We start from the raw sequence: 14,182 nt of genomic DNA on the forward strand, positions 1-14,182 counted from the left end.
CTAGTCTCCTGGCAAACATCTGCCAGGCAAATGAATGGTATTCATGCCCAAGAGCAGAGTCTAAATTGGACTGGAATGATATCCCTACTCCAGCCCATCGAGAAAACAAGTGTTGGTAGCTGAGAACGTTCAGGTCCAGTACACGGCATTTTAGGGGAGCAGACCAAAAAAAAAAATAAAAAATAAAAAAACAAAAAAAAACAAAAAAACAAAAAACAAACAAAAACACCTATCCTCATACTCCTAAAACACAGAAGCTGCATTTTTAGACTTAACACTGGCAGCTGCTCCAGACCCTGTTCTGTTCTCCTGGCAAATGTCATCTGTCTGCTTAGCTGGATCCCTGTGAGCCGGATCCGAGTATGAGGAAGTTCTCCCACAAAATTAGCCAAACCCAGCCCTCTCACACCCTCTGTTTGACTTGACTCTGTTCTCTGAAGGACATGACATTCTGGTCACCCACCCTCAACCCTTCCCCGGTTGGGACACAGTTGCACCAGTTACCTAACAGAACATGTAGTACTAATATTAACAAACAGCGCTGGGCTGTGTGTCTTTCTACTACACAGAGGAGGTCATCAACACGTGGCATCATCCTTGGTGTCAAAGGTTTAACAGAATATCGTCTGTGTTATGCAAAGAGAAAAACCACCATTGAAATACAGTGATGGAGTCTACCAAAGGCATGCTACAGACAGAAGGGAGGGCACACACTCCAGGCAAGGGGAAAGACGCCAGAGGATGGGCAATCTCCTCTGTGGTCCTGGAACAAGGATGTGGGGATAGGGGACCAGAATGTCCCAGTGTCTAATGAAAAGCAAATATTCATGTGTTAGCACATGGTGAAAGACAGCATGGCCCACGGAGAGCACAGCATGAAGACCACGGAGGAGGACTCATGCTCCTCCTTCTTGTGTACAGTCAGGTGAAGCCAGCTTCCCACGGGGATGCTGCCTGAGCTCTGTCCAGTGTTAGGTGAACGCCATATTTTAAGACAGGCAGAGGAGATGGGATTGTTCTCGAACCTCACAAATGAAGTCTCTGTAAATCCAAGACTAATTTTCCAAGGGCTTCTATCAAGTCACAGGCGAACCCAGTGTTTTACCTTGATTTCCCTGATGGATGCTTCGGTGTCCATGGAGATGGAGGTATCTCCACTCCCTCTCCGGGAGGAAGTCCCGCCCAGAGATGCCAGTGTGGCTGCAGACAGGCTGGGCATGTTACGGGAGCCCTGGAATGGGTGAAGATCAGATGTGATTAGGTAAAACCAAAATTACCAACAAGTTGAACATTTTAGAACCTTTTCTTTCAATTTTAGCTTCCACAGGTGATCGTGTCTGTGTGTGATGTGTGTGCATGTGTAGGGGACAGTATAGAGGCCAATGAAGGCTGCCAGGGACCCTCTTCCACCACTCTCCACTGAATTCCCTTGAGATGAGGTCTCTCACTGAGCCCAGAATTCACCATTTTGTTTAGACTAGATGGCCAGCTGCAGTACCGGGGTCAAAGGTATGTGTGAACACACCCAGCTTTTTACATGTGTGCTGGGGATTTGAACTCAGGCCATCAATTTGTGCAGCAGTCACTCTTACCCGCTGAGCCATCTCTCTGGCCCCAGAGCGTCTTTTCTTTAACTCAGCTTCTCTACTGGACTGCCTCCTGTGGGCTTCTGGCTAGCACTATAAAGGTTCATTCAGAGATGCCTCATGGGTATCTAGTTAGCCCTAGACTGTCCCTCATATTTCAACTTTGGGGATATGACATCATGTTGTGTGGCCCACTGAGTAGCCTCAGTCATTCGCTCACTTTTTTAAATACCAAGTAGCTGGGTTCCTGTCAGCCTCACCCAGGACCATCTAGTTTAATAACTAAGTGAAGGCAGAAGCTTGCAGAAATCTCTTACCTTCTCACCAAAGTCTTTATCTGGTCTTTCTTCTACCTGTGGGGGAAACAGACAGCTGTCAAATATTACAAAGCACTGAATTATGACTCCTATGATCATTTCAAAGATCCATATCGATCTGGAACATGATGCTAAAAAAAACCCAACAAAACACAAAAACAAACCAACTGCACAAATCAAGAAACGATAGCTTGTGCTGTAATTTAAAACCTAAAAAGAGAAACTCTTATGAGACTCTGGCTTTCCTCATCTTTCCTGTATGGATGTCTCTCTGAGGCCCTTCCTCCCCTCAGATAGAAGACTCAGTGGAACTCAGAGCAGCTTATGAGGCTAAAAGCAGTGCGCATTGGTGCTGAGCCCTAAGGGACCCACCTCGGGTAGAGGGTGTCTTGGGGACCAAGGCTGAGTCTGACTTAAGGACTATCTTTTCCTTTGCTCAACATGTACTATGAGACCAAGTTCTGTTCTTGGCCCTCTGGGAAGTCAGTCACACAGGCACCATGCTAGAATACCATCAGGAACATGCTTCCCTCTCAGTGCCAAGTTCATTAGTTCTTAACAAAGAGTTTTCACCAAAATATGAGTGACATTGTACCTCAGACTCACAAATCTGAGTGGCCCTGGACTCTGTGGACACCTGTGCAGGTTTATAATGGGTAGCCCTGACGTCACCACCGTGCTCTGAGGTTATAGCTGGCAGACAGCGTGAGTAGCAAGAGAAAATAGTCACTAGGCACAAGAGTAGTGGGCACCTCCAATGCCCATTTCTTACCTAGGTGTCTCCTGAGTCTAACTAGCACATGGCAAGAACTCAGAGGCCCTGTTGCACAGACCAGTGCACCCCAGCCAGCCACTGCTCATGTGCGGGACTATCACCAGAGGCTGAACCTTTTCAGATGTGAAGTTCACACTGGCCTAACTGTACACTCTGGGGTGCTAAGGCAGGCTCTGACTGAGACAGTTGCATCTCACTGTCCACAGAGTTGAAGAGCCCTGCTCCATTTTCCATGGGTATGTATGCATGTATATATGTTCATGCTTGGGAGCATATGTGTGCATGTGGAGGCCAGAATGTGATACAAGTGTCATCTTAGGTAGCTTTCCACCTTAGTAAGGCAGGGACTCTCACCAAAGCTGGGGCTTGCTGATTCAGTGGCCGCCCAGTAGACCTAGGGCTCCTCCTGTGTCCACCTCCCCAACAGTGGGGATTCCGAGCATTAACTGCCGTGCCTGGCTTCTTTCATGAGTGCTGAGATCTCTAAACTAAGGTCATCACTGCACGCTCTTCACTGACTGAGCCATTGCCTCAACTTCTCTACTCCATGTTCTGAGTTGCCAGGATGATTTGAGCAGGAAATGAAGTTCATTCTACTCGGGAATACAAGAGAAGAAGAGGTGGCTGGCATCCACTCTCCGATTCCTTTGGGACGGAAGCCTCGTTCCTTAGGTAAGTTGGTCTGAAGGATGAATATTAATGAGCCCAAAGTGAAACAGGCACTTCACCTAAGACAGAACATACAGGTCCAGCTTTGCAGTGCTGGGGATGGAACTCAATGCCTGGTGCATGCCAGGCAACCACTGTACCCCTAAGCCTCACCAGCCTTGAAAGCCAGGATTAGCAGACTCAGACTAACACCTAGAAGCCAGCTGGCTTCTCACTCCTTGGTTTAAAAACTTCGGTTTCTCCTGCTCATCAGTAATAAATACTGCATAGAAAATATAGAGCCCAGATAACCATATGGTCACTTCCAAAGATCTATGCCTCCAAATGAAAGGGCTTACGCTAGTAACTGGTACATAATTGCTTTTATAATTCACAAGCTATCAATAAGAAAAGAAAAAAAAATCTAAACCGTAGTCTGGCCAGGTGTGGTGATGAGTATCTTTAGTCCCAATACACAGGAGGCAGAGGCAGGTGGATTTCTAGGAGTTTGAAGTCAGCCAGGTCAATAGAGTGAGTTCCAGTCCACCCTGAGTTACATGGCCTCAAAAAGGTCAATAAAAAAAAAAATAAAGGTTGCACTTCCCATAGTTAAAAAAGTCTCTGCTCTAAAATATATAACTAACGCAGAATACAAAAAAAAGTGGGGAGGGGAAACGTATACCATGCAGAGAAAAATTAAAAACTGCACAGATGCTCTCAATACAGATACATAAAATGTACCCTTCAGCATATAGTGCATTCAGTTTTGTTTCCAAATTGACAAGGTGAATCTTTTTGCCAGACTTTTTGAAACAGCCAGCTGCTGGGCCCCCATAAGGTCCCCACAGATCTGCTGTTCCCAGAAGCTCCACTAGATGGCAGTCTGACCTGGTCTGTCTATGGTCAGGTCTGTCTCAGATCAGGCTCTGAAAAAAGCAGACAGCTGTACCCTTTTCATAAAGCCCCAGACACAAAGGGACAGATAAGTAACCCAGACAGTATGCTTCACTCTGATACAGAGCATGCCCCTCTGAAAATAATAGCACACATTCACAGCTGCTCTGTGACTGGTGGAAAGGCTGCCATGGAGACAAGGCCACCAGAGGTAGTCACAGAAGGGTGGAACTCAAGGGCTGCTGTTGGACACAGCAGGCACGTGGGACAAGCAAGCCACAGGACTCTTGTGACCCTCTGAGTTGTTTCTTTATCACCATCCCCCAGTTTTCAGCAGCTGAGATTAATGTCACACTAACAGGACTCTAAATGACGGAGTCCTTTATGATTACCATTAAGTGTGTTCAAAGACATCTCTAAGATCTATGGCAGCCAGATTTGGTGGCACACTCCTGTAATTCTAACATCTGAGAGGCTGAGGAAGGAGGATTTGAATCTGATGCCATGCTGGGCTGTTGAGCAAGAAGTTGTTTCAATTTTCTTCCTCTAAATTGTTTTTCCTCCTAAAAATTAGTCCCTTCTAAAAAACTTCAGTGGAAGCAAAGACAACGGCAACTCCACCTCCCTTTCCAAAACCAAGTCCTCCGCAGGAGGACGTTACCACATGAGTCTAGGCCACACCATCTCAGTGGGTTTCTTATGAGGGTCACATGATGACATTTTAAACATTGTCATGCATGTCACCATCTGATGGATCACTTGAACATAGAGAGACCCAAGCCAGGGCTGGCTACAAGAGAACCTAGCCTCATGGTCCCAACTCCCAGTCAGGGCACAGCAAGACCCTGGAGAACAAACAGGCTCCCATTGCAGTGACCCTCTCAAAACAAGGGACACAGCAAACACTGCTCAGGGAACACCCGTTTTAAAGACTGCTTCCCTTCGGATGTCGGTAACAGTGGGGCTTACCATTAGGGTGGGGATTTTTGGTTTTATTGTCTATTATTTATTAGGGGTATGTGTGCATGCCATCACATTTGGGGGAGGGGTCAGAGGGCAACTTGTGGGGCTTGGTCCCTCCTATGTGTGTCCTTTGGGTTCAGGCTCAGATCATCAGGCTTGGCAGCAAGGACCCACTAAGTCATCTCACTGGCTCTAATTCTATTTTTGAGACAGTTTATGTAACTGACAGTAGCCTGAGATTCACTACGTTGCCCAAGATAGCCTTGAAATCAGGCTCCCCCTTTCTCAGCCTCTCTAGTCTTAGGATTACTGTCATGAGCCACCATACTTGGTGGCTCATCGGTTTTAAATCCAGTCTCATACCCATAGGTGCAGGCTTGCCCTGTACCTGGACCCTGCCTTGCCTCTTTATGCAACAAGAATCACAGGGGTCTTTGTTTTCAAATTCAAATGGGCAGACAGCTAGCTCAGCAGTTCTCTATGAGTACACCAGACAGCAGAGTCCTGGCTCTGCCCGAGACATTCCTGAAGGATGTTTTAGAACGGTGGAAGAGCTCTTGGATTCCAGTGGGCTGTAGGGCTTAGATGAGGAGGATGCCCTAGGTGTCACCTGGCTCTGCTTGGCTGTGGTTCAAGCCTAGATCCTCCAACCCCAGTTTCCGCCTCTCTCCACACACCTGCCCTCATGGTTCGTGCAGGTGCAGCTGATGCTTATGTTTATTTATTTGATGGACATCTTGTGGCCCAGTCTGTGTATCCCATGAAGGGCAAGGGCAGGTTTGCATTGCCTAACATTGTAGACTCATGACCAGAATATTCTAAGTGCTTAATTAACATGAGAAAATAGTGTGTGTGTGTGTGTGTACACATATGTGCGCTTCCTACATTTCTTTCTGTGGCTTTCCAACCAAAAGCAACTTGGAGAGGAAAAGTTTTATCTGGCTTGTGCCCTCCAGGACACAGTCTGTCATTGAGGGAAGAAGTCAAGGCAAGAACTTGGAGGTAGGAACCATGGCTAGCTTTTTTATAAAATCCAGGACTGTCTAGGGATGGTGCCGCCTAAAGTGGGCAGCACCTCCTACAGCAATTAAAAGACTCTCTTACATGACCAACATGATAAAGACAATCCATTGAGACTCCTGTTTCAGGTGTTCCTAGGCTGTGCTGACAATTATCACTAATTAGGATGGAAAGGCTGAGTGGAGGTGGGGACGGAGTTGTAGAGGGGTAGCAGTGGGGGAAAAGGGTTGGAGTGGTGCTAGAATGAGGTAGAACACTGTCTCCTGCCACTTACACTCGGGCTGATGCATCTTGGCTCTCCTAAGAGAGAGAGTCCCAAGCTTTTAGTCTCGGCCCTTGCAGTAGCCTATGGACGCAGAGGTCTATTCATGTTCTTAAAGGGGAATGAAGTATCACTTCCTTTGTTCTGGTGACTTTTGCTCTTCAGTTTCACCGCCCTGCCCCCAACGTGTAGCACTGCCTCACTTCCTGTCTGACAGATGTAAGCTGCAAAGCCTTGAGGGCTACAGCTGACTTTTGGATTTTCTTCTCAAGGACATCCCTGTCCTTGGTTCCTGGTAATTACCCCTGGTGAAGTACTAAGCCAGGGGTATTTTCCAAGAACCAACATGGACACCAACAACTATGTCCTATTATGGCTAGGGCAGCTCAAACCAAGCAAAAACATGCCTTTCAGGAGGCTGTTCCTTCCTGCTTTGACTGAAGGAGATTGTCTGCCTCCTCATCCCAAGCCAGGAGCGGGAGCTGTGACATGTTATCCTCATCTTTTAACTCCTGCCTTGCTGTACATCCTACTGCATGGGTCTCCCGCAGAGGCCAGGATGGGAAGGTCACTGTATCCTTGTTTGTCCCAAGGACAGAGGGTGACAAATCCAGCATCCTGGTGCCTAAAAAGACACAAAGAAAGAATGGAACCAGCCCTCTCTCCTGTTGTTTCCAAGATTCAGGTCCAGCATTAACATCATGCTTTTCTGTGTCCTGGGGCTATCACTGCACTGGGAAGTTGGGTGTGCAATTTGGACCAGCTGCTAACAAAGTGTCAATGAGCGTGTCTAGCCTTGCTGGTGGGAAGAAACCCAGAAGCTCCTGTTCAGTCTTGTGGGTCTTCCTGCCTGAGAGGGAGGAATAGGTCAGGGCCAGGCCTGGGAGAGGGACCCGGCAAAGGCTAGTGGCCCTCCCACTGACTGAAGAATTTCCTGGAGACTGCCCTCCATTTGTAGAGGGGTCACTGCACATGAGAACCACACCCAAGAGGTTCCCCAGTCAGTATGGAGGTACCTGGCTGATGTGAGGTGCCAGGTTGAGTCCGGAAGCCAGCCAGTTTTCCACACATCTGTGATCCGACCTTTGTTCACTAAATGATGACAGAACTAATGATCACTGGATCTTTAGGGCAAGGAACAATGACCAGGTGATGGGAGGGCCGGGGGACATCTACTGATTCCCTCTGACACGGACTAAGCAGCCATCACTGGAAGGAATACAGAGCCCTGCTGGGTTGATGCATTTCTCACAGTAGCACAGAGCAGAAAGTGTGATCACACTCCCAGTTCCCCATGACACAAAGAGATCACTTCTCTTGCCTCATAGGCTGCAGAGACCAAGAAATACAATGCACCTCTCTGTGAAGAAAGAACAACCAAACTTGTTTCATGTGTGTAAATTTTCCACAGATCTGGAAAGCACACACACAGTAAAAGGATCTTCAGTCTTTCCAATCACAGAAACCATGAACGTTGCCACACCATGACCTCATCTTGATACTTAAATAAATCCAAGGGCCACGCCTAATGATGACAAATCAGCCACCCCAGACAGTCATTGCTGGGGCAGTGGGGTGGGGTGGAAGCGGGGGGGGGGGGGTGGTTGTTACGAATCTTTGAAAGTAAAGCTACAGATTTCTTTTGGTTACAAACACTCCACTTATTCCTCAAGTATACACTCAACTATTATGCACAAGGAAAAGGATTCTACACTAAATTACCATGGGAACAAACATTGTTCTGAGTAATCTGAAGGCTCCTCATGGATTAGTTTGTATAAATTAGACTACCACAGAACCTGAGATGCTCAGGATAGCCATTCTAATGTAAAGAATAGACAGTAACGGGAGAGGGGAGGGGCATGAGGCCATTGAACTCAGTGGGGAGGCGCATAGCTGCAAGGGATTCTAGCAGGAAACCTCACAGCTGTAAAAGTCTGCATAGAATTCAAAAAGAAAACAAAACCAATGAGCTCATCTATGCAAGTGGTATATCTTGGCTCCCCTGCATTCTGGGATGCAGGAACCAACCTGGATAGTATAGTATTCAGGAACTGAGTTCCTGCAGCCTGGGTGTGTCTCCCTATGCAGCCAAAACTGTCTGGTCAGGTGTGGTGTGATGCATCTGTAACCCTCAGCACTTGGGAGGTAGAAGCAGGAGGATTAGGAATTCAAAGATATCTTCAACTATATAGTGAGTTAAAGGCCATTTGGGGCCATAAGGGAAAAAATGGGGTGCTGGGGGACGGCTCAGTTGGTGAAGTATTTGCTATGGGGCATGATGAGGACCTGACTTTAATCTCTAGCATTTAAAAAGAAGGAGGAGGAAGAGGAAGAGGAAGAAGAGGAGAAAGAGGAGGGGGAAGAAGAAGAGGAGGAGGAAGAAGAGAAAGAGGAAAAAGAGAAAGAGGAGGAGGAGGGGGAAGAAGAAGAGGAGGAAGAGAAAGAGGAGAAAGAGGAGGAGGAGAAAGAGGAGGAAGAAGAAGAGGAGGAGGAAAAGGAGGAATTAGAGGAGGCGGGGCAGTAGCAGCAGCAGCTGGCTTTGTGGTATACAGCTGTAATCCTAGCGTGGAGGCAGGAGTATTCTGGGTACTTGCTGACTAGCTGGAAAATCAGCAAGAACCATGCTTGGCGAGAGGCTCTGTCCCATAATATTCATGCAAACAGTAAAAAAGGAAGATAGCAGATATCTCCCCACACATCCCACAACCATACACAAAACAATTTCTTGGTTAGATAATGATAAAGGAGCCTCAAAGAAAGCCACCGATTGGGTGTCGAACTGTGTAGGACTTGCCCTTTGACCGTGGCTCCTTCCGCCACGTCTGGTATATGGTGAGCCACAGACAGGAGAGCATAGTCCCAGTGACACCTTCTAAGCAGTTTTTGAGTAAATGTGACAACAGGTAACCTAAGCAGTAATGAGAATGGCAAGACATTTACAGGCTTGTACTTTATTTTAAAACTTGTCAGGGTCTGATAACGTCACTACTTTAAAGGCCACGTGAAGAGTCAAGCCTCCGAAATTTTAAATTGTCAAAAATAGTACATGTACACATGCAGCTACAGTCTATATGCCCAGAATGGCCTTTCCCTCTCAAGCCTCATTTCTGAGCATCATTAATAACTTCCTTTCTGTTATGATCCTTGAGACATCCCCCTTCCTGCCCCCAAAGAGCATTTTCTAAACCCAAAACCTTTTCCCAACCCCAGAGCTGAAATAAAATGAGAGGCTTCTAGCATTATCTTTTGCTGATTTTCAAAGATAGCGGTCATTTCTAAGGGACAGAAGGATAAGGGGTAGGAGCAAAGGGAAAAGGACAGGGAAGTGGAGGGAAGGAAGGAAGGAAGGAAGGAAGGAAGGAAGGAAGGAAGGAAGGAAGGGAGGAAGGAAGAAAGGAAGGAAACTAAAGGGCAGCAAGGCAGGAAGCACACTTACCACAGGACTGGCCCTCGCAGAACTGGCCCTAGAAGAGGCCCGGGAGCTGGAGTTGAGGTGGCCGCTGTATTCTGAGGGCTGTCACAGAGCCACCACAGGATGCACAGGCAGAAACAAAGGAACAGGGTCAGCAAAGAGGCAAGGAGAACAAAAGCCACCAAGATCACACTTCAGTCAGCATGGGGGTTAGCCACACACACAGCTGAGAGGAAAAAGAGGTTAGGATTAGGGAGCAAACTAGGCTTGGGAAAGGAGTCCACGTCTGCCGAGTGCTCAGGTAAACTTCTACCAAGGATAAGAAACAACTGTGTTCTCCACAGGATACAGATACAGGAAAACACCAAGCATCATCCAGCTTGGGTCTGTACAACATCTTATGTGTTCACCGAAACTGCCTGCTGGATACGTAGTGGTAGTTTTTGAGATCCCCGAGCTGCCTTCAGCTGCATCCCAGCTCAGAAACAAGTGAGGACAGGGAGTGGGGGATGGGGTTGCAGGGAAGGTTTTGCTTCTTTGTCACCTTTCCAGGTAGAAACTGGAGGACCTGTTTTCTGGACGTGGACCTGTCTTCCTGGCCATTCAGTCTTTCTAACTTCTGATTAAGAAAGATGACAGACACCAGGCTGTAGCCTCTAAACCTTAGTTTAGATTCAGCCACCTGCCCTGGGACAGATGCTGGACTGAACTCTGGGCTGAGAGGCCAGCAAGCATCATCTTCATTGCGAACTGTAAGGACTCTGGATCTTCAAAGATGCTTATGATCCTGTTTCAAGTACCATTTCTCAGTCTGTCTGTCTGCCCACCAGACAGACAGCCCCAGTGAGCAGAGCACGCATCTAGTCAGTTTCCAGTGACTCTCCATTGAGCAGATGAAGCCCGGTGCACTCAAGACACACTTGCTGAATGGATGGACAAATGACTCGGGCTGGGCACTAGCCACAGTAGAAGGGACTATTCCTCATGCTGCTTCCTGTCAGCCCAAGGCTCCTGGGTGAGGACACTTTTCAGACTAGCTGACCTCACTTGACCCTCCTGAAAGTTAGCAGCTAGACCATGTTTGCAGGTCCCTCATGTTATCTTCACGTCCAGCAGTCAACTGAGGGTTAAACAAATGCACCAGGTGTTTTAAAGGGCTGTGGCCAGCATGGTCAGGCCTGCAGAGGCCTCCCAACCGCATTTCTTCACTGGAGAAAGACAAGTTTGCCCACAGGTGTGGGATGTTCAGAGACATCGGAACATGTGTCATGTTGTTCCTTCCCAATTAAGGATCCGTAGTCAGAGCAGCTCTGACTAGCTGGCCTGACATGACCCTTTGGAAGAGAAGCATTCATGTTGCCAGGCGTCAGGTGTCACCTATGTCTAGGAGTCAGGATGGCCAGTGGGGAGCTAATGTGACCCTGAAAGCTCTGAGTTTGAATCCCACCTCCACTTCACTGACCATGTGAAGATTGTTACGATTGTCACACAGGTGTGCCTGCCATGAAGAAGAGACCATGCACGCAGGGCCTGTCTCTACTTCACTTCCTATTAGAAACAGTCCTCCTGGATGAATTCATGCTCGGATGGCTGGAATCCCCTCCCAGGTGACAAGATGAGGTTGCCACACATGCAACTAATGGCTGTCTCAAGGGTGTGAGGGGACAGTGACAAGTCCTGCAAAGTAGGAGCAGCAAAGTCACAGCAACCCCGAGGGTCTGTCTAACCCCTCTGTCTCCTTTTCTCAGGTTCAGAAATTTACTACTCGTTACGTTACTCGGGAGTCTCAGGGACTGAAGCAGATGAAACCCAACTGAGGCGAGTCTCCCTCTGACCTCAGTACAAACCGATGAGTCGGGAGGACACAAAATTAACAAGCAAAAACTTCTTGACTCCATCATCCATGACCTTTATCACAAAGGAAAACACATATAGGGTTTCCTCCTGTGACATCAGTCACCATCCAGCAGACACCCCTGGGTCATGCAGCACACAGTGAGGCATGATGGGAAACATGAAAAGTGCCTTACTGCTCGAGAACCACAGGTGCTTCCCCTCCGAGCCCCATAGAGGCTACTCTCATCCAACATGGACGCCTGTGATGGGAACAGACTGTGAGAACAGGGCATTCTTTCAAAGGACCACACAGAAAACAGGGACAGGCAAGGTTAGCAGGTGTGACACGTGTCAGGGAGAGACTCAGGAAAACACCATGCAGGCTCTACACCACTCTCTTCAGCTCTTCGGAGAGCCACAGAGAACAAAAAGGTATGGAAATCAAAAGAGAGAAGTTGCCATTAGTCGGCATGCAATTTAATCTCCAGGAGAGCATTAGAAACTGTTATCCTGGGAAACATTTCACACGAGAATGGCCAATCAAGACGGAAGGCAAGTAACTGGGACATCCTGAAGTTCGTCAAAGCACCCTTGTGCACCTTGTTTACACAATTATTCTTGTGGGAACTGGCTTGGGAACAAAACATCACAGTAATTATCGGGTTATTTATCTATTTATTTATCTTTGGTTTTTCGAGACAGGGTTTCTCTGTGTAGCCCCAGCTGTCCTGGAACTCACTCTGTAGACCAGATTGGCCTCGAACTTAAAGAAATCCATCTGCCTCTGCCTCCCAAGTGCTGGGATTAAAGGTGTGCGCCACCACTGCCCAGCTAGTAATTATCGTTTTTGATGTTGGATACTTTATATCTCTTCAGGATTGCTATGCAGAAAACAGTAGCTGATTACCTTGAAATTTGTATGCAATTAATCATCGAGAAAAAAGATTACGAGAACTCAGGCAATGATGTCAAACTCTGTCCCATTTAAAAACACTTTTAATTTTCCTTATTCCTCTTCAGAGAATACTGGCCAGCTTAGCTGTGCATACATACCTAACCCCTCCTAAGTGTGCACTGTGGTGGAAATTCACAGCTATTAACACAGTGACTTCAAAAACCTAGTTTTCTGCAGAATGTAAGAACCCACATTTAAAACTGGAAATTTCCAAAGTACTATGGCAAAGTGGATTGGAATCTGTTATGCCTGTCAACGCATTCAGGAGCCATCTGTCTTTCTTCTACTAGGTAAATGTTGTCATTGTTTCCTTCCTAAGAACCTTCAACAAGTCTTCCGAAAGGAGAGATGGAACAGGGTGACAGCTATTGTCAGCAGTCGGGAGCATGAAAGCCCAGATCTGAGTGATGAGACCACAAAGTGTGGGTGAGGTGTGAGTAAGGCGCCACTTCCCCAGCAAGGCAGGAAACAGGGGGTGCTGGAAGGCAGAGCATGTGCAGCAGGCAAAGGGAAGCATGCATGGCAAGAGTGAGGAGCACCCAGGGCAGGAGTGGGGAGCACCCGCGGCAGGGGTGGGGAGCACACACACCCGGTAACTCCCCACAGGCCAGGCAGCATTGCACAGAACGAAGGGCTGCAGGAAGAAAGCAAACCACAGGCTTTAGATCTTGGGAAAACAACAGACAATAGCAATAGATCCGCCAACAAAGGTCTGGTAACTAAGTAGCTATGGCAGGGTGGTTAGAAGAAAAAGCCAAAGTTAAGATACTGATTGTGTTTTCAGGGGATCAGACAGATGGAAACCCCAAATTTACAGAAAAGACAAACAATACAGTTTCTAACTTTAAAATCACAAACTTCCTCGGCATCTTTGGAATTTTTTTTTTTCAGTCATTTCTTTTCGGATGATGCAGGAAGAAGACCTGAAGCAAAGCCAACAGGTGTACACAGTCACTGGGACTGGTTAACTGCCACCCAGGTACCTCACAGCTCAACCCCATATCTAGGGTTCAGCATTCCTGGGTTCAACTAACCAAGGATCAAAAATATCTCAAAACAAAACAAAACAATCTGTACTAATGGGGCAGATTCTGCCCGCATCAGCTTCTGACCACGGCATACCAACAACTGCACATCATTTATTTATTAGGCATCATGACTGAGTCAGAGATGACTTAAAGTTCACAGGCAGGTGTGCTTATATAAGTGACACACCACTTTATCTGAGGGGCATGAGTACCTTTGGGTTCAGACATTAGAGGTGGCAGAAGGACCTTGAACTATGCCCTCAGGTACACAAAAAAAACTACAGAAAGAATGTATTGTATTGGAAAGGTTATGACTGCCTGGCTGATGATGGCACACACCCTTACTTCCAGCACTCAGGAGGCAGAGGCAGGAGGATCTGAATTCAAAGCTAGCCTGGTGTACAGAGCAAATGCTAGGACAGCCAGGGGTACAGAGAAACCTTGTCTCAAAAAAAAAAAAAAGAAGAAAGAAAAAGAAAAGAA

At 47.2% G+C, this 14,182-nt stretch overlaps 1 protein-coding gene across 5 annotated transcripts in view; it reads right to left on the reverse strand.

The window, feature by feature from the left end:
- Lrrfip1 (LRR binding FLII interacting protein 1) overlaps positions 1-14,182 on the reverse strand; it is a 129,086-nt gene that overhangs the window by 25,135 nt on the left and 89,769 nt on the right. For 3 of the 5 annotated variants that reach the window (XM_028755437.1, XM_028755433.1, XM_028755434.1), the window contains 2 exons: positions 1,904-1,939; positions 1,106-1,231 (listed from right to left, as the gene is read on the reverse strand). In XM_028755437.1, the coding sequence (XP_028611270.1) occupies positions 1,106-1,231; positions 1,904-1,939 (162 nt within the window). Of the gene's footprint in view, positions 1-1,105; positions 1,232-1,903; positions 1,940-9,904; positions 9,983-11,910; positions 11,977-13,260; positions 13,306-14,182 lie in introns of all 5 variants that reach the window. The other 2 variants (XM_028755436.1, XM_028755435.1) reach the window with 2 other exon arrangements.

This window comes from Grammomys surdaster, unplaced genomic scaffold (assembly GCF_004785775.1).
Source record: "Grammomys surdaster isolate TR1022 unplaced genomic scaffold, NIH_TR_1.0 126059, whole genome shotgun sequence".
In the NCBI taxonomy this organism is placed as follows: Eukaryota; Metazoa; Chordata; class Mammalia; order Rodentia; family Muridae; genus Grammomys; species Grammomys surdaster.